The sequence below is a fragment of the Rhinolophus ferrumequinum genome, chromosome 4 (assembly GCF_004115265.2).
Source record: "Rhinolophus ferrumequinum isolate MPI-CBG mRhiFer1 chromosome 4, mRhiFer1_v1.p, whole genome shotgun sequence".
Lineage (NCBI taxonomy): Eukaryota > Metazoa > Chordata > Mammalia > Chiroptera > Rhinolophidae > Rhinolophus > Rhinolophus ferrumequinum.
In genome coordinates, this window is record NC_046287.1 from 72,820,830 (window position 1) to 72,839,900 (window position 19,071).

The 19,071-nt window shown below is 40.9% G+C and overlaps 2 protein-coding genes across 9 annotated transcripts in view; one reads left to right on the forward strand and one right to left on the reverse strand.

Annotated features, from left to right (window-relative positions):
* Window positions 1–5,774, forward strand: part of PDGFRL (platelet derived growth factor receptor like) — a 57,624-nt gene extending 51,850 nt beyond the window's left edge. The window contains exons 5-6 of one of the 2 annotated variants that reach the window (XM_033103950.1): window positions 2,603–2,742; window positions 4,261–5,774. In XM_033103950.1, coding sequence (XP_032959841.1) covers window positions 2,603–2,742; window positions 4,261–4,449 — 329 coding nt within the window. In that variant the 3' untranslated portion in view covers window positions 4,450–5,774. The remainder of the gene's footprint in view (window positions 1–2,602; window positions 2,743–4,260) is intronic. The other variant, XM_033103949.1, reaches the window with a different exon arrangement.
* The window catches only part of MTUS1 (microtubule associated scaffold protein 1), a 143,820-nt gene continuing 130,154 nt past the window's right edge, over window positions 5,406–19,071 (reverse strand). For 5 of the 7 annotated variants that reach the window (XM_033103942.1, XM_033103945.1, XM_033103941.1 and 2 more), the window contains 7 exons: window positions 15,995–16,209; window positions 15,097–15,202; window positions 13,959–14,032; window positions 13,716–13,811; window positions 10,827–10,943; window positions 8,221–8,318; window positions 7,457–7,670 (listed from right to left, as the gene is read on the reverse strand). In XM_033103942.1, the coding sequence (XP_032959833.1) occupies window positions 7,457–7,670; window positions 8,221–8,318; window positions 10,827–10,943; window positions 13,716–13,811; window positions 13,959–14,032; window positions 15,097–15,202; window positions 15,995–16,209 (920 nt within the window). Of the gene's footprint in view, window positions 7,671–8,220; window positions 8,319–10,826; window positions 10,944–13,715; window positions 13,812–13,958; window positions 14,033–15,096; window positions 15,203–15,994; window positions 16,210–19,071 lie in introns of all 7 variants that reach the window. The other 2 variants (XM_033103943.1, XM_033103947.1) reach the window with 2 other exon arrangements.

A 19,071-nucleotide genomic window follows, 5' to 3' on the forward strand; every position in this document is an offset into this window, starting at 1 on the left:
GGGAGAGGCTGCAGCCCAGAGGCCGTTCCTCCTGATAATAAATGCTGACCTGGCCTCTTCATGAATTCCATGGGGACAGATGATGGCTCCAACGCCTTGTCATGGATGATAAGGAACTCACCCCTAAGCAGCCCTCTTGGTACCATACACCCCTGAGATTCAACCTCATCCTCTGGACCCTCAGCTAAGGGCCTCCACAGTCTGTGTTCACCTCTTTGCTCCCAGCTGGAGTGTGGTTTCAGAAAGGCTATGGCATTGACACTGCTATGTCGCTCCAATCCCGACTCTGGAGCATGTGGGAACCAGAAACGTATAGTGGGGACACAGTCCAAGGCCCTTGTCCTCCTGGCAGCTCTTCCTCCCATGCCATCCCTTCCTCCCAGTGCTCTCCAGCCCAGGCAGCAAGCAGATCTCTGCTGCCAAAGGACATGTCGCCTCCCCTTCCTTGACAAGTGATCCCCTTGAGCTTCCCTCCCGACTTCCAGGTGAGAAAGCCCCCCTCACCAGCCCCTGTGCGTGGGTAGAGGAAATGGTTCCTCTTCATGCACTATCGTGCCTCAACGATGACCTTTCTCTCTCTGAGAATTCTTACGTGACTGCGGGTAAGAGGCCCGTGTGTGGGGTAGAGTCCGTCCTCCAGCAGTAGTGCTGCTTGGGCAGCCCGGTGGTAGGATGAGTGGCCCCAAGAGCTAGCCATTCTGAGATGAGAACTCAGACTCTTTAATATTTCTTGTTCTCAGCCCTGGACTCATTCACTAGGCCCCGGCGCCAACACACTGTTACCAAATAGCCCTCACAACCCTCCTTGACCAACCTCAGCCCTCGGCTAAGGCTATCTCTCTTTCCCATCAATGCCAACTGCCCTGAAAGAGCGCTCCCTGTTCCTTGTTTTCATTTCCTTCCCTCCGACGTGCTCATCTGTCTTCCCCTGTGCTCCGCCCAAAAAGCAAGGGTGTCAGGGCCCCAGGCCATTCAATCCAGCAGGCACATGTCTGTCCTCATCCTACTAGATTCCACCTCGCCTGCATGAAACCCCTCTTCCTGGCCTCATTTTGTCCTTTCCCCCCAACTCTCTCATTCTGCCTTGTCAGGTCTTTGCCTCTCCCAGCTTGTGAATGTTGGGAGTTCCCCAAGACCCCTTCTATCTCATTCCTTGTTCTCCTGCGTGGTTTCAGCCACATCCATGCCCTGCTGCGTATCTGTTCACTAAAACTTCTAATTGCATCTACGTGGCCCAGATGTGGGAGTGCCAGCTTCATGTAACCAACTGCCTTCCTAATACCTGTGTTTAGATGCTTCACGGGCCCTTCCCTGCACTCCTGATCTTCTCCCCTGGCCTGATTCTTCAGCTTTCCTTGTCTCCAATGGTGATGCGGTCACTCAGTACGCAGTGCCAAGACTGGGAGTCCACCGGAAACTCCCGTCTCCTCCTAGTCCTTTTTACCTTTTCTATTAAATCACTTTCAACTCCTGCTATTTCTCTCCATCCTTACTGCAAAAAGAGTCCAAGCTATCATCCTCTCTTCCTTGGGCTAATCTGAATGCCTTTTCAGCTGGTCTCCCCTATGTCCACCTTCTCTCTCTTCCACACTATAGCTGATTATAATGTCAGTCAAAACCGTTCAGTAGGTTCCCACTTTTCCTAGAACCAAGGTCAAAATTTCCCCCGTGGCCTAAAAGGCCTTGCCTGGCCAACCTCTGCCCTCCTTGCGCAGCTGCCTGCTCTGCTTTCTTCCACCTCACGGTGAGGGCTTTGCCACTGTCATTCCCCATCAGCTGGTTCCTCCCCCTTCTCCTTCCATGCCTGTTAAGTTCACCCTTCAGATTCTAGATCAAACATTGCTTCCTCAAGGAAGTTTCCTGCTTCTCAGACTATTCTGAACTTCCAGAGCACTCTGGGCTTCTCATAGCTCTTAACACAACTCCTTTTAAATTAACCACACAATTACTTGCTCAATGTCTGCCTCCCCCTCTGGATTCCAGGCCGCACGGGCTCAGAGATCACGTGTCTCATCCCGTAGTATGGTCCTACCTCCTAGCATGTCGCCTTGCTCAAGGCTGCTGTCCCAAGTATTTGTTGAGTGAACTGACCACAGTGAAGAAATTTGTTTCTGCAGTGCTGTGACTGCAAACATATGTAGCCCTCGTGCCCTTCCTGCAAACCTCTTATTAGATGTAGACGTTCGCCTCTTCTTTCTGAGGATGAACAGCCACACACTCACCTGTTCCTCTCCACCCATGTGGTTGCCCTCTCTACAGTCTGCTTGTTCTCTCCCCCAAGTACCTTCTTTTCCTTCAACTTCATTCCCTTCATAGGAACCCCTGGAGACCTTTTAGCTTCCTCTCCTAATTACAAGTGTCAAGGCTGGACCTGGGGAGTTCTGGATGATGACCCCATTCTGGACTGGCAAGTAGAGAGAGAGAAGGCTTCAAAGAAAGTGGTAGGATAGAGGAGGTCCGGTGTTAACTGGGAAGCTATAAAAAAGGGAGAAATATTACATATCTGTCCAAAGCAAAGAATGTGTCTTGAATGAGGAGGTTTGTCTTGAATGTCATACTCAAGCATCCCATCTCACTTGCCCTGGCTCCTGCTTACTTCCAGTTCCCAGTGGTCCCCCGTCAACAAGCATCTTGGCATCTTCAAACAAAGTGAAAAGTGGGGATGACATCAGTGTCCTCTGCAGTGTCCTAGGGGAGCCTGACGTGGAGGTGGAATTCAGGTGGATCTATCCAGGGCAGAAGGTAAGTACCAGACCCTAGACTCAGCCACTTGTTTTCATTCAGGGTTGTCTCCCAGTGATAAAGACAGTAACTTAAGTGCAAGAAATGTGTGCGCTTTGGTAGGGGCTGGGGCTGGCTGGCTTGCTTCTGTGATGTTTCACTACATTTACAAAAGGCTTTTTTTTTTTTTTTTTTTTAATAGACAGGAAAAAAGGCTTGGTTCCATTAGGCAATTCACTCAGTGTACCCTCTTCATATGTGATTTTTCTTCATAACCTTTAAATAAGAGGGGACAGGGGCTTGAAAGGGAAAGCAGGGGGCCACCCCCTTTCTCCACTCCCAACCTCAATCTTCAGTTTTAATTCTGGGTTGATTGGAGGCCAATCTAACCTCCTTCTGGCTTCCTTCGGCGTGTTTTCCATACACATTGTGTCCTGTGGTGAGGAGCTCTGAGCAGACATTCACAAAGTGGGCATAGAAATGCAGGCACTGTCAAAAAGGTGCTGTGAGGCCAGAGATCATTTTAAAATAGACTTCCCATAAAAGCGACTACAGCTCATTTAGCCTCTGTGCATGTTCTGCTCACTAAAATAAACAGCTTTGCTACAAACATGGAATAATCCCTTTGTTGCCAGAAGAGATTTGGCCTCTTGAGATGTTCTCAGTAGCCAATACACTTCTGACTTGAGGGCTGTGATTGGTGGAAAATACCTGCCTGGAGAATAGTATTTTCCAGAATCCTGGTACTTGTTTTTAAACACTTGTCACCGTTAGAGGGCATTAATGATTTTCAATAGGGATTTTTTTTATTTTTTTACATTGCCAATTATTTCATGAGCAGAAAGGGGATTAATATAGTAATACTATATTAGTTATTTTTAAAGAATCCAGAAGGCACTGTGCTCTTATCACCAAATTTGGATGAAGCATCTGAAAGTGACCATCTGACTTTCTGGAAATAGGGAGTTATGTCATGTAGGACATCACATTATCCATCCTTGGTACAACTTTTCTCCCACTGGAGTCCGATGGCACATTTTACTAATCATACTTCTCTCTCTTCCAAATCTGAATAACTGGGAGCTTTTATTCATTTACATAGCTAGAGTTGAGTGCTTTGGGCTCTTTTTGACTATAAATTCTGTGAATAGAAACCACTGAGCGAGAGGATGTAAGTGGGCGATGTGAAGAGAACAGTGGAAAACTTTATCCATGTTTTTATACCCAATACCTTTTCTCTATTCTTGGACGTTCGAAATCGAAAGAAAAAACCTTATATCAGATAGAAACTTACTAAAGAAAAGGGCGGTAAGAGAGAGTCAAACAGCATAATGAAATCCAAGACTCTGCTTTGAAAAAAAAATGCAGTCTAAAATGATTATACAGTGTGAAAGCATCCATGAGCTACGCATACCAAATAGTCTTTTATGAGCATGTGTTTTACACTCCGAAAGGAACACTCAGCAGTGTTGGGGGAATGGGAGCTGTTAGCAGCATCTTGTCAGTTGTGCTTCAGTCCATGTGGATGTCATTAAACAGGATGAAAGACCGGTGACGATTCAAGACACTTGGAGGCTGATCCACAGAGGACTTGGACACACCACAAGAATCTCCCAGAGCGTCATGACAGTTGAAGACTTTGAGACCATTGATGCAGGATATTACATTTGCACTGCCCAGAATCTCCGAGGACAGACTACAGTAGCTACCACTGTTGAGTTTTCCTGACTTGGAAAATGAAGTATAATGGACTATTGGAAAGCCCATGTGTGTACACAACCAGCTTTGGCGTTCTTTCGACCAGTGCTTTGCCAGAGGCTGATGTCAAGCTCCAACCCCCAACCCCTGCCTTGTGAGTAAGACCCAGACATCCAAACTAAACGGAAGTCATTTGGTCTAACAGAAGTGTTAACTCCTCTGACAGAAAGCATGTATTTTGATTGCTTACCTACATATATGCATTTCTGGTTTTTATACTAAGAAAGCATATATGTAAACAACTTTATATAATCATTTCTATTAAACAAGCAACATTTTGTAAAAAATGGGCTAAGTGCTCATGTTTTAGATTGGCTTGAAGTACATCCAGAAGGACTTAGTGGCAGTAATGTTTGGGTTAATACCTAACATTCTATTTGATTTAATAATACTACACAAGAATCTAAAAAGGTAACAATATAAAGTTCAACTATATATGAACTATGATATGAAGGTATCAGAAAGTCATAGCACCTTGCTTTAACAAAACAAAATTGCTGCACTCAGAAGTACTAGTTCTAGATTAGTACAGTCAATAAGATCTACAGCATATATTTTTAAAAGTTTAACTTTCAATATAAAATAGATGCACAGGTCTAGAAAGATTCAACTTCGTTTAGACTTCTTTTTAGCCATCTTCAAAAACATTTAGACCATAGTTCCAATTTTGTTACCTTATAGAGCAGAAATTGTTCAAACCAGTAAAAAGTTATTTCTCCAAAACACATACCTTTGAATTTAGGAAAGAGAAGCTTAGCTCTAAGTCTAGCTCTGAGCCAAATTTTAGCCCATGACCAATTTTGTGGTTGCAGTGGAAATTCCTGGGCGATACCTTAGGAGGAGACTTGATGTCAACTCCTGTGCTATAGAAGGGCTATAAACTGAAGAACACTTTGGAGAAAGAAATATGTCACAGGTTCCAATTCTTATATTGAATATTCCAGCATTATTTATTTGATCAAAGTAAAAATACACTTTCCATCACTACAAACAGTACTACAGCTGTTTACACAACCATATTTTTATGACGTGCCAACATTTTGCATCCTACATGAAACATTTGGTTTGAAAAAAAATCTTAAAGTTCTCTGTTTTGTTTCCTATCTTCTCTCCAGTTGTCTGGCATTCTCTGAAGACATTTTATACTAATTGTGTAAGATTGATTTCCCCAGACACCTAAATGGTACCAAGAAGAGCAGGGAACAGCACAAGATTTACCATTCGAGGGGATGGATGGCAAACCCAACTTTGGCTAATGGCATTGAGAATAACTTGAAAGGGTAAGCAGAGAGATATTCCAGGAGGTGGCAGTGAACCTACATTCCCATTTATCAGAAGCAAACAAGGAAGGTTACATATATAATAAACTACTGAAGTTTAGACTTCAGACACAATTGCTAATAATAAAAAACCATGCATCATGACTATCAATTTGCTATGTAGTGTACATGTAAATGATGAATCAAATATCCACCTCTCGTTTCCTGAATCTGTTCTTACTACAGGGGTTATTTGTACAGCCATCAGCAACACAGATTAGTAAATACTGACATCACAATGTTAACACATGCAGGGAGATGGAGAAAAAGCCATAGTTCTTCCACTTCCCCAAAGTATTAGAATTGAGAGAGGAAGTAAGTGAAGTTTTGAAAAGAAATTGAAATGCAACATGGAGGAGAGCTGTGGAAGCCACATTTGCTCTCGTCAGCTGGCCTTTCTACCTTCTCAAGGACAGAAGGATTCCTCCAAGGGTACATGGAAATTTAGCATTATCTTCCCAGACTGTTTTCTTCGATTAAATACTGCATCCCTGGCTTAATCAAGGTAGTCCTATTCAACAATAAGCACTGAAGCCTACCTTTCTTAGTTCTACCAGCCAATGATTCTTATTCTTTATTCCCTCTAGCGTTTCTGAGAATCTGTACTATCAATCCAGGCCATAGTTTTTTTGGAAAGTGGTTTCAGCACCTTGAGAAGATGAGCTGGCTCTGGAAAAGCATATTCCATCATCCTTGTCCCAGAGAATACTAGGTAGGAGGTAGGAGGTTTGCTTTTGCGGCTCTGGCTGGGTGAGGAAGGAAAGGGAGGAAATGAGAATAATAAGAAAAGACAGTTTAAGTGTGTGAGGATAGCTTAGGTCAAGGTAAAAGTAAGGCAGAAGCAATCCACTGCTTCTGCCCCTTTTCTTTATACAGATTTTTAGAAAACTTAGGGTTCTACATTTGCTCATAGCCTGAGAAAATGGATTGTAGTGAAATGTTAGGTTCACGTGGGAAAGTTAAAATTCTACAGAAAAAAAAAAAAACCTCACTGGTATCTACTGATGTGGCTGAACACTGAAAGACTGCACAGACGTGGAGAAGTCAAAGCTTTTCCTGTCGTTTTCCTTCCCCTGTGTCAAAGGGCTAAGCGGAGTGGGTGGTAGAGAATCATAATTCAAGCAACTACTGCTCTTTCTTCTATGGCTTTTTGCAGAAATGCATACACTGACTTATTTGATTAGCACATATTCAGCTTTAGACTTTCAATACACAGCAAAGGAGGCAGCATCAGACACAGGACACTCCGTTACATCCATTTCATTCACACGTCCCCAAAATAAACATCACAAGAAGGTGTCTGTGGTGAAGAACATTATAAAGGTTATAAATCTTTATCTTAAGAAAACCCTGAGAGTTTTTCCCCATATGCTTACGTGAAAAAGGCAATGAACAAGACCTTCACCTTCTTATTCTTTAAGTGCTTTGTGCAACAGTGTCCATGCAGATCGTTTGGGAGGAGTCTCTTGGACTGACTCAGATCTTCCTTCAGAGTTCCAGTCTCATGCGGAGCCGATGCTGGGGGTGGAGACTTTCCAGTTCGAGTGCGGTAATTACATGTTAGCTAACATAGCTCTTGCTCCCATGACCACGGTTAGGGTCAGTCCTGCAGACCTGTAAAAACGCTTTCAGACAGTCTTCCCCACTTTCAGAAAGCATCATCTGGGTGACACGTTGGGGCTGGGGAAGGAGCCAGAATTCCTTGGCGACTGGAAGGGGATAGCGGAAGACGTGGGAGACCTCTTGGGGCTGCACAAATCCCCATTGTGCAGCTTCCACAGCAGCTCCTCGTTTTCCATGGAGAGTCGCTTGTTGACTTTCGACTCTTTCTCCAGTGACTCCTGCAGAACAGCCTGCTCGGTGGAAAGTTGCCTGAAAGACAAAAAAAGAACCAGAAGCCCCGTGGATCTGAGTTATAAAGAAAAATTGAAAAAATTTCCTTACCATTTTACATTTGCAAGTCCAGTAAAATGACCCCTTTGGAATAAAAGGGAGCCCTGCATAGAGCTACTTGGCCAGCTGAGAAACCCTGGAAGTACGAGCAGGGGCCAAAACAAAGCTACATTTTGGGGGCAATTTCACAGTAGGCTGAGTGACACTGCCACAGGTATTGTGCATTTCTTGTGACTGTCTTATGTTGGGGGCTGTTTCCTACTTGGTCTCCTGATGCTCTTTCTCTGAAAGTATTTTCAGTGTCAGTAAGCCAGGGGCCACAGGGGGAAGGCTGGCCTGCTTAGGTCTCAGCGTTTAGTCCAGGTAAAAGCGTGAAGTGCAACCATCAGATTTTCCAGATATAAATCAGTACCTCTTTAACCACCCTCTTTAATTACATTTCCAGGAGGTGCATGGGTGGAGTGTGGTAAAGTAACACTCGATGTCCAAGGAAGGGAGGAGATCGGAAAAACAGGACTTTTATTTTTACCTTGAAATGGCCATGTGCTTGTCCATCCGAGCTTTTAATTCCTCATTCTCCTGCTGGAATCGCTGCAATTTGTCAACCAACGCTGTGTTGTTGTCCACCTTGGCAGAAACAAGAATGCCAACAATTATGCATGAAAAAATAGGTAAATAAAGCCCCTTATTTCCTAAGGCACATTCCTGATACGAGTACCCTTTGGAGAGATTTAATTAATGAAAGTTTACTTGCATATTGAAATATCTATACGTTGTCACACTGAAAAATAGTATGTAAAGCAGCAAAACAGAGCATGTAGGTACGATTTTTTTCAATGTATTTTTTAAAATTTGTTAGTTTTCAAGAGCCACTTGAAAACTGACACGCCAGAGGGTAACTAATTTGTTCCAGGTCACACCCTTTTTAGAATCTCCTTGAGTGCAGAACTGGTGTCCTGCATTGGGTAACTGGGTTGTGCGTCTTTCAGTTTCAAGGTGGTAAAATAAAAACAGCAGCTAGAGAGCCGGTGTTTGTCAAGGGCATCACAGCTTTCAATTTTGCAAGCCAAAAAAAAAATAAATAATTTCATATTTGATGAAAACTCCTAAGGCCAACAGTTCTGGGCAATGTTTAGTAGGGCCTTAGACTTGGTTTCCTAGTTCCTCTTTGAGGGGCCACACAAAGCAGCAATTCACAAAGCTGTGGAGCTTCAAATGAGAGAAGTGGCACTTACAGAGAGCCTCCCTCGGTTCATTTAAAGATATATTTGTTCTCCTGCTGGCATGCCCAGGCTAAACTTTCAAGGAAAACAAATTGATCAGCTGAGAGATTAAAGGATAAAATCCCTGAAGACATTTAATCACTTAACATGATGAAGAGCTGATTACCTCCCAGCTCACTTTCTAAAGGTAAGGTTTTATTACTTGCTTAGGAGGTGACATCACAGCTCTGTCAGAATTAATTCTAAGTCCTTGTCATTGTAGCATGTAACTAATCTGATTATGGCTTTTAGAGTCTTATTGTTCTTAATATATCCTATTATCTAGAAAATGCTCAGGACAAGCCAATCAGGTGAAATAACTTTACCAAAAAATGAAACTAGGGTGTAAGAAAAAGGGGGCCTTGGAATTTTCGGTAATTAGAGCAGTAACTGGCCTTAAAATATTATCTTGTCCAATTCCTCATTGTATAGAAGAGAAAACTAGCCCAGCCCTGGAGATGTCACAGAGCTAATTAGTGGCAGAGTTAGTTTTCATACTGAGAAAGCCTCCTTGCTTTCTACAAAGGGTCTTGTTTTCTACAAAGACTTGGAGTTTTCAAATAAGTAGGTAAGAATGGGTTTACCTGTCATTGTATCAACCCATTCTTTTCTATATATGTAATACAATGCTGACTTACATCATGATAACCTCTTGGGCATGGCAAGAGACAGAAATATTTATGGATCAACAAAAATTAAAATGTGCTGGTAATTTTACAGCAGAGTCTGTTCTTTCTGCACGTGCTATTTTGAAAAGTTGATTCAGGAGTGGTACATGGGGCAACCAGTTAGTAGCAGGGTTATCTGAGTCATCACTGATGGCCAGATTAGCAGTTATCAGACTCCTTAGGCAAGGACTGGTGTATATACTAGATTGGGCCCATTCACAAACCATGAATTCCTTTCCTGCCTTAAAAAAAAAAAATCCTGGTAATTCAAAGTGCCTATACATTCATATTGCAGCATAGCCCTTACCTCCCTCAATAAAGAGGTCATAGACCCTAGAAGGAAACCAAACCAAGTACCGAAACAAAAAAAGCAAACAAAGAGTAACCTCCATGCTCTCTCTGGTCCACGGCTGGTTTGGGTTCGAGTGAGGCACTTACTCAACAATCAGTCATTCATAACTGGGGGGAGAAGGGCCAAGCAGTGCAATGCGGCAGGCAGAGTCGAGCAAAGCACCACAGTGGCTGGGATCACTTAGGTCCTTGCCAAACGCTGCCCACTTGATGCGACTCCTGGCGAGTAGCAGCTGTGTTCCAGGACTGGGCCAAGACTCAACAGAACATTGGGCATGCTGCTCAAACACGTAGTTCTGGACAGACTTGTCACAAGTTAACGTCAGTTCTCTGTCCTAGAGGCTGCAGCAGACTCAACTTCATATTTTCCATAATGCTTGCTATTTGTCCAACTGGGTTTTTATTAATGCACAATTCTTTTATCACACTCTAATTTGCAAGAAACAAGATGAAGAATTTAGATGGCAAGATTAAATTGCTCCCATGTGATTAATTTACGTATCCAACTGTTTGGGGCCTACAAAGTCTGCCCAGAGTTGGTGATATTTTAAAGCCCTGATTTCACATTATTTTAAAATTCTTCTTATGCAGGGGAAGATTCACAGACCCCTGAAATGGGAGCCTGCTTTCTTTGGAGTGGTTTTTCCAAGAAGCAAATGATGCTTTTTACATGTTCCTTGGAAAAATAAAACATATTCCAGAAGGCAGCAATGAACAAGTCTTAAGCAAATGTAGGAAAGAAAATATAATCTCTTTTACCTTTTGTGTATTTCCAAATAGCTTTCAGTAGCAGTTAAAACAGGTCCTATTTCACTGAATCTATTCTATCTGGGGAGGCTCTGAAAGAAACATACCAGTTTCTCCATTTTCATTAACTTGGCATCCTGTTGGTGCAACTTCTCATTCTTGATCTCCAACACCGCTTTCAGGCTTTCTAACTCTTGCTCCAGATACATGATCTGAGGGTTTTTCTGGAAAAGACAGCAGGCTATAGCTCTGACTGATCATTAAACAATCGCATAATTCAAATCCTCAATATAAATAATCTTTGATTAGATTTAAAAATTAGACAAGCAAGAAGAAGCAAGAGACTTCCACCTGCTTAGAGGAGTTTCAAAGAAAGGTGAAAAAAAAGAGTTAGGATAACTTTAACCTCAAAGTTGTTGGTTATAAGAATGAAATAAAACATTTCATATTTGAAAGCAAACATTTCACGTATTTATCAGTAACTTAATGGAAAAAATATTGTAGCATCAAATATTTTATAGGAAGTTGGAGAAAAATCATTGCTTACGATACAAAACAGAACTCTGGCTAGAGATCAGGCAATTCCAAGTTCTTTTACTGGTGTTTGGAGGGAGAAAAAGGAATAACAGTGCTCTCTTACCAAAGTCAGTAACTGATCAGGAATGAAAAGGCAGTACATACAGAGGGTGCCCCAAAAAAATGTATACACATTTTAAGAAAGGAAAAAACTTAAAATTGTAATACTCAATATATACCGATAACAAAAGTCACGTGTGTACATTTTTTTTTTTTTTTGTCGCCCCCAGTATATAGGGCTCTCTGGAAAACAACAAAATGACAGTGTTGTGCGTCTTTTGGATTTTTATTATGATGGGACTATGTTGGCCTCGCCAACCTTCTAGGGCAGCCATAATACCTTATCATTTTATTTTGTGACATCCTGACACCTATATGGCATATAGCACATGCACAACTAAGAGTCTATCCAAAATAAACAGTTGTATAAGGGGAAATATCTTCTTAGAGCCCAACACTAATTTCCCGACTCCTTAATTTATGGAAGTTCAAGTGAATCATCCGAAATGTATGATACAAATGAACAGCCCAAGATCTACTGCTCAAATGTTTAATGAGGTAATTTCTTAGAAAAGCAGCAGTGGTGTAGAAGATCAATACCATCCTCGTGGGCAGTGGTTAATGCTCTGGCCCAGTCCTTAGGGAGAATCAGGAAGTGGGCCCTTGGGGACTACTTGAACAAACCTCTCACTTCATAGAAGGAGACGACAGGTTCCACAGCTCAAGCGAGCTGTTCGGGGAACGGACTGGAGCTGGAAGTCCTGGGGCAGGGACTCTTACTGCAGGCTTCTTCCAGATATTTCATACGTTTGTTATGCTGTCATCCTTTTACATATATTATTTTTTATCCTACCTCATTTTTTGTTAAAACAGCATGCTTTACAATCCATTTTTAAAATGAGAACATTTACAGACTTGTTCCCACCGCACTTTTTCCTCCTCCCCTGCCAGCCTGACCCTTTCTCCCTTACTCTCATATGTGCTTTGTTTCCCTACAACCTCACATGCCTAGACAGAGGGGAGGCATTAGATAGTCCTGCTTCCCTCAATTAGTTTCCTTCTTAGTTTTTCAAAAGCCACTGACTCTCAGGAAGCGCTTTAAAATCTAACCCAAACCATTAGTAAGGTTTACCTTCTGCAAGTTAAGTCTAGATTTTTTTGAAATCACTATTCTTTCTAAGAATCTTCCAGAATAAATAGCTTTGAAGTTTCACTGAATGACCTCATCTAATTGTATTCAAATGTCTAGAGAGTCTCCCAATGAGGTTATCGGCAAAAGGGCTCACTGAGAGCTCACACATGTACTTCATGAGCTGGCAACAGATTTTAAGTTGCAAAAAAAGCTTTGGTTCTGCAATCTGAAGGCACCAATGTATGGAATGGTGGTACTAAAAACAGAAGCAGTAAAAACAGTTGTGTTTTTTTTTTCTCAAAGGGGTAGGGTTGGGGAGTAAGAATACAAGTTACAAGAGAAATTTGTACCTCTCAAAAGTGAGAGTCATCCATACAATGAAATATTGTTCAGCCATAAAAAGGAATGAAGTACCTATACATGCTACAGTACGTGTGACCCTTGAAAACATAAGCTATGTGAAAGAAGCCAGACACAAAAGACCACATACAGCACGATTCCATTTATGAAATGTCCAGAAGAGGCAAATCCATAGGGACAGAAAAATGGTGGCTCCCTAGGGTTGGGGCTTTTGGGGGGCAATGGGGAATGACTGTTAATGAGTACAAGGTTTCGTTTGGGATGATAAAAGTGTTCTGGAATTAGATACTGGTGACCAATGCACAACTTTGTGAATATATACTAAAACCACTAAATTGTACATTTTAAAAGGTATATAGATTATATCTCAATACAGCAGTTAAATTTAAAAAGTGAAGTCTTCAAATAAAACCCTTACCCTAATTGATAACTTTCTTGTCTTCCTGTAGGTATTAGCTTAGACCACTTGCAATACACACAGGGTGCCAACAATATGTATACACATTTTAAGAAAAGGAAAAACCCTATTAAAATTGTAATACTCAATATATACCAACAACAAAAGATGAATACAAGTCATGTTTGACTTCTGCAATTTACAAGAGGTGCTCAAAGTGGTTCCCATCAGCGTCCAGACATTTCTGATTATGGTGAATTACTGCTGGAGCAACACTGACCAAGTGTCCACTTGTATACATTTTGTTGGCACCCCCAGTATATTGGACTTCCTCTGCATGTCAGTTTTTAGGATTTAAAAAAAGACACCAAAAAACAAAGAATCTTTTCTATATTGTTTAAAGAGCTTACTGCAAGACATGAAAAGGATTCCAAACCCGTTATTTCTCTAGCTGCTAAACATTAATTGACTCTAAAAGGCAGCTAAGCAGAAGAAAAGCTCAGTAGTTATATAGAACCACAGATAACTTACTAAATTTGCTTTCTCTCTTGATATTCTTTTTTGTTCTTCTGATTTCAACTTTTCATTTAAAGCCTCATTTTCACTCTTCAGATCACTGATTTGTTTCTAAAACACAAACAATGAAATGTGGAACCTAAGTTAACAAGCAGACACCAGAAACATAGCAAATGTGCAGAGAAACATACCAAAAGCACACAAACCTCAAGAATGATTTTGTTTTGTTTTGTTTTTTTGGTATTGAGATTTACCCACCTCTAGGGATTCCTGCTTTTCATAAAGCAAATCCTCAAGTGATTTCTTTTCTAATTCATGGCTTTTCTTGATTTCTGTAAAGAAATAGTATTTTTTGAACATCCTATGAAATCACTGTAATCTGTAGTTGTTAAAGCACATAGATGTAAGAGGTGATTATGAAGCAATATGACTGTTACTTTATATTTCTATGATGCTTTTATATAAATTAATCCACTCTCAGATTAGCCCTATAAGATGAGTAAGGCAGATACTCCCATCTTATTGCTGGGAACACTGAGGCCCACAGAGGACAAGAGACCAGGAAGTCCCCAGCACATGGGAACACAGAGCAGACTTCTCAGGAGAGTGCCTCAAACCCTGGCCTGCAGACTCTCCCGTGTTCTTTTCCATTTGCACTTCATGAACCAAACAGAAATCTAAAATTAAACCCATTTCTAGCAGGAAGGGAGAGAAATAATGTGTTCTAAATGTCTACCCTGGGCCAGTCACATTCATGTGTTGTCATCTTGGACTTCACACAACAACTCTATTTTTCTGATGAGAAAGGCTTTTGCCAAAAGTCACACAGCCGGTTTTTACCACACATCACACGCTTCTCTGTAGGATACAAGGCGTTCAGTGTCACAACTTCAGCTACGCAGCCAATTATGTCCTGAATGAAATGGCTTCTAATTCTGTTCCTTCTACTTTAACTGTTCCAACCATGATGAAATAATTTAAAAGATTTTTTATTCAACAATGTGAAATCTACATTTCATAGCAGTGCTGTGTGCAAGAGGGTTGGTGAGCAACAGTGCCTAGTGTGGATCTTATACCGCAGCCAGGATCTAAATTAACACCTCAACTCCCAGGACCTAAAGTGGGAAAGTACAACTATTACTTAAAAGCCCTTTAAGTTCTTTAAAAGTTCGCCTATTTCCTAAAATGCTGTCATTTATCACAAACTATTATTTGCATCCTTAAGGGAAAGGGCATCTGGTAACACTGAACAATGCAAAAAGAAACCAAAACACTCCAAACTGAATGCCACAGGGAATTCTCCGGAAAGGGAAGTTATGAATCATTTCCCTTTTAAAACATATCACACTGTTCCATTAGATCTTATTCTATTTCAATAGAAGAAAAGCGCTCTTGCCTGAAAGGGAGGTTTCGTAGGCCTTCTTTAGCAATTCTACTTTCTCTGAGTGGCTAGCTTCAATTTCCAACTTAGAAGTTTCATGGGCAGCATTTAAGTTGTCAAACTGTAAGAAAAGAAAAGAAAAAAAAAAGTACAATAGTTTCCCAGTAAAATCACATGTCCTAAGTGGAATAATAAGCAGCAACATTAGGAAACTTGACACATAAGACTGCATTCAAGTTGAAGGGCTACCTATCGCATGTAAAGAACAGCCCAACTTGGGTTTGCCTCTCCCAGGTCTCCACTGCGTCCAGCTCAGGAAAACACACACCCAGCCCTCTGGGGCTCACTGATGGAAATGGCTGAGTCCATCACAAGGAATGAGGACTTGTTTCCCGGTGACAGGGCCACAGAGGCTCCACGTCACGTTGGCCTTTCTATCCTCAGTCCCTAGCACATGGCATACAGTAGGCACTCGGTAAATATTTGTGAGATGAAAAAAAAACATTTAATAAGGGAACAAGGAAATTAAATAGTGGTTCATGATATACTATAAGTGAAAAATATGGGTTATTAAACTAGTGCCATTTTTAAAAAGAAGAAGAAATGCAAACCAATGGTTTAGCAGCCCAACACCAGAATGCTCAAAAAGGGATTCATTCTAGGTAGCAAGAAAAAGGGTTGTTTTTAATATTTTCTTTCTTGTTTCTTCCCTTTTGCTCAACATATGTACATTGCTTTGATCATAAGGAAAAAATGTAATTAAAAAAATTCTTCACACTTATTTAAATAAAACAAAGCTTATCAAGGGATGGTCAACAAAGAGAAGGTCATGACAGGAAGTTGATCATCAAACAATTAGAATTCAAATAAACAGCCAGGACCAGGAACATGCTCAGGTTCCAAAGGCACTGACCTGCTCTTGCAACTGAGTTTTATACTTCTCGGCTTCTTCAATGTAAATGTTCTGAAGCTTTTCACACTCCCCGGTGTAAAATTCTTTAAGCCGATTCTCTAGTTCTGTTAGATCAGTCTGGTGCTGCTGATTTAGCTTCTGGACAAACCCTTCATAAGCGATTTGCAACTCATTCCTGGCTTTTTCTAATTTCTCACAGGTGGTAGAAGCAGTGACTGAAAAGAGATGAAAAAGATAAGTTAAATGTCCTAAATTCGTAACATTCATACACAGATGTGATGACTCTGAAGGCATAAACACTGTACGTCTCAGTTCTTAGGTGACCAGATTTTCAAAACCAATAGTTTAGAAGTGAATAGTAAAAAGGAACAAGGGGACATGGTCTCTGGCAGTATGTATGCATGCACACACACATAGACACACACATACACACACTTACACACACACAAACACCTCTGTCTAGCAAGCAGTAAGAGAAGTCCTTGAGAAGAGCCAGGTTCCCAAATGAATATCACTCTTTTACGTGGTGACCAATCAGTACAGGGGCCATAAGGAGAAGAGGCCTTGATTGGCCAGATGTCTCTAAGGACAGCCAACCAGTGGGGAGAAACTAATACACAGAAGGAGCAGGGATGATCAGAGACAAGAAACAAATGGGTTTTAAGTTTGTACTTAATTTGAGTTGATTTCTGCTTGTTATTTCGTAACTACAGTAATAAAAAACAAAATATTAGAATATACTGAATACAAATCACCAAAGCATAAAAACTTTAGGAAAAACACATTTTAAAAGCTACAACATAATATGAATGTATTAAATATAATTTAAAATCAGAGAATTCTACTCTTCACCACCACAACCAAAACCAGAATTCCCAACAACACAGTCTAGAACTCACACACAAATACATACCCACACACACTATAACTATAATAAGTCCTGGAAGATCTCTATAATTTCTCAGGAACTTGACTTTGGACTCCTCCCTGGTGTTAAACACAGGTAAGTAGAGTGGTACTGTACCTGTCGGGAGGACACCTGAGTTCTCAATATCCCAGAGTGCCCATGGACTAATATAAACTGGGTACTAGTGAGTCTGCCAAATTCATCCTTACCTCCATTTTGGTAAGGAATATATATTTTAGGCGTTATAGAAGGAAGAAGATGGCTTTTGGACAGAGAAAAAGATGGTTGAGATCAATGATTAGTCTACCTAAGTAATGTGGAATTCGCTGGTTCCTGGGATGAATTTCCAGCAGTGATGTCACTTGTTTACTTGGGAACATGCCACGTAGTAGTAGAAATACCAGTCACTTGTCCCATATCAGTATTCTTTCAGAGGTAAAATGGGCTACATTGAAATACTGGCAAAAATAGTGTCTGCTGAAGAGAATCCTTAAAATTCAAATAAACCCACAAATGTTTATTGAAAGGGAAAGGAGCTAACAGTAAATACAAAAACTACTACTCAATTACTGGCACGAGAATGGAGCTCACACGTGTTATCTCATCTCACCCTCACAGAAATCCTGTGAGAACCTTGTTTCTACATATGAATATACATAAGGAGACCAACAGAGAGGGTAATTAATTTGACCATGGGCACATAGCTAGTAAACGGTAGAAGACTGGATGGCAGTAAGCAGTTTGGATTCTGAATCTGTCAGCACCCAAAGCCTGTGTTCCTTCTACCCCATCCAGCTGCCTCTTGTGCCAGGAACTACTGAGAAACAAGATGGAGCCTCTGCTCGGCAGGCTCATTGTCTAATTGAGAAGCTAAGACATACACATATGAAAAGCAATAATACCAGGCAGTACCTAAGGGCTCAAGGAATCGCACTCAAGCTAGTTTACATTCAGCTAGGGTGGTCAGCAGATTAAAAAAAAAACATTTTTAAAAATTTTTTAAAATATAACAAAATTTACTATTTTAATCATTTCTAAGTGCACAATTCTGTGCTATTAAATACATTCACATTGTCACATTGTTGTGTAGCCATCACCACCATCCATCTCCAGAACTTTTTGCCCAAACCAAAACTCCCAACCAATTAAACAATCTCTCTCCTTTCCCGTTCTCCTCAGCCCCTGCCAACCACCATCCTACTTTCTGTCTCTATGAATTTGACTACTCTATGGAGTCATAAGAGGAATCATACAGTATTTGTCCTTTTGTGACTGGCTTATTTCATTTACCATGTCTTCAAGGTTCATCCATGTCACTGCATGTGTCAGAATTCCTTGCCATTTTAAAGCTGGAAAATATTCTATTCTAGGTATTATTGCATCTTGCTTTTCCATTCATCCTTCCATGGACCCTGGGGTTGCTTCCCTTTTCTGACTATTGTGAATAATGCTGCTATGAACGTGAGGGTAACAGATGTCTGTCCAAGTCCCCGCTTCCAGTTCTTCCCAGAAGTGGAACTGCTGGATCACAAATGGTATTTGTATTATTATTTGAGGACTGTCACACTGTTTGCATAATTGCTGTACAATTTTACATTTCCATCAGCAGCGCACAGGGTTCCAGTGTCTCCACATCCTCACCAAAACTCATTTTCTTTTCCTTTTTAAATAATAGCCTTGTGACATAGATATTATTCTGTATTGAGAGTGAACACTGTGTTCCACCATGAGAAGTGGTGGGAGACTACATAGTGTGACTTGGGAACGAGAGTATTCACAAGGCAGAAAAGTTGGAGGTAAGACCCGAAAGGTAGGTGGAGGCGAGATTATAGAGGCCATCAACATGGAATATCACTGAAAACTCAGTCCTGTGGGACTAAACTTTGGAAGTTATTTTTTCCTTTAAAAGAATTTAGTAAAAGATAATGGCTATGTTGATTGCTAGAGAACACACCTTTCACATTCACTTTTCCTCTTACTGCACTATTTATCAAAGGAGAAAAAAATGATTCAAGGAAGCAAATGTTAGTCAAACGAGTAAACACAACCTTAACTTCTGCTAACTTTACAAAGTACACAAATAAAATATGGGGCCACAGCCTTTTCACTTAATTCCCTTGGATTTCCAGATATCAGCAAAGTTAAAAAAAAAAAAAAAAGGAATAATATG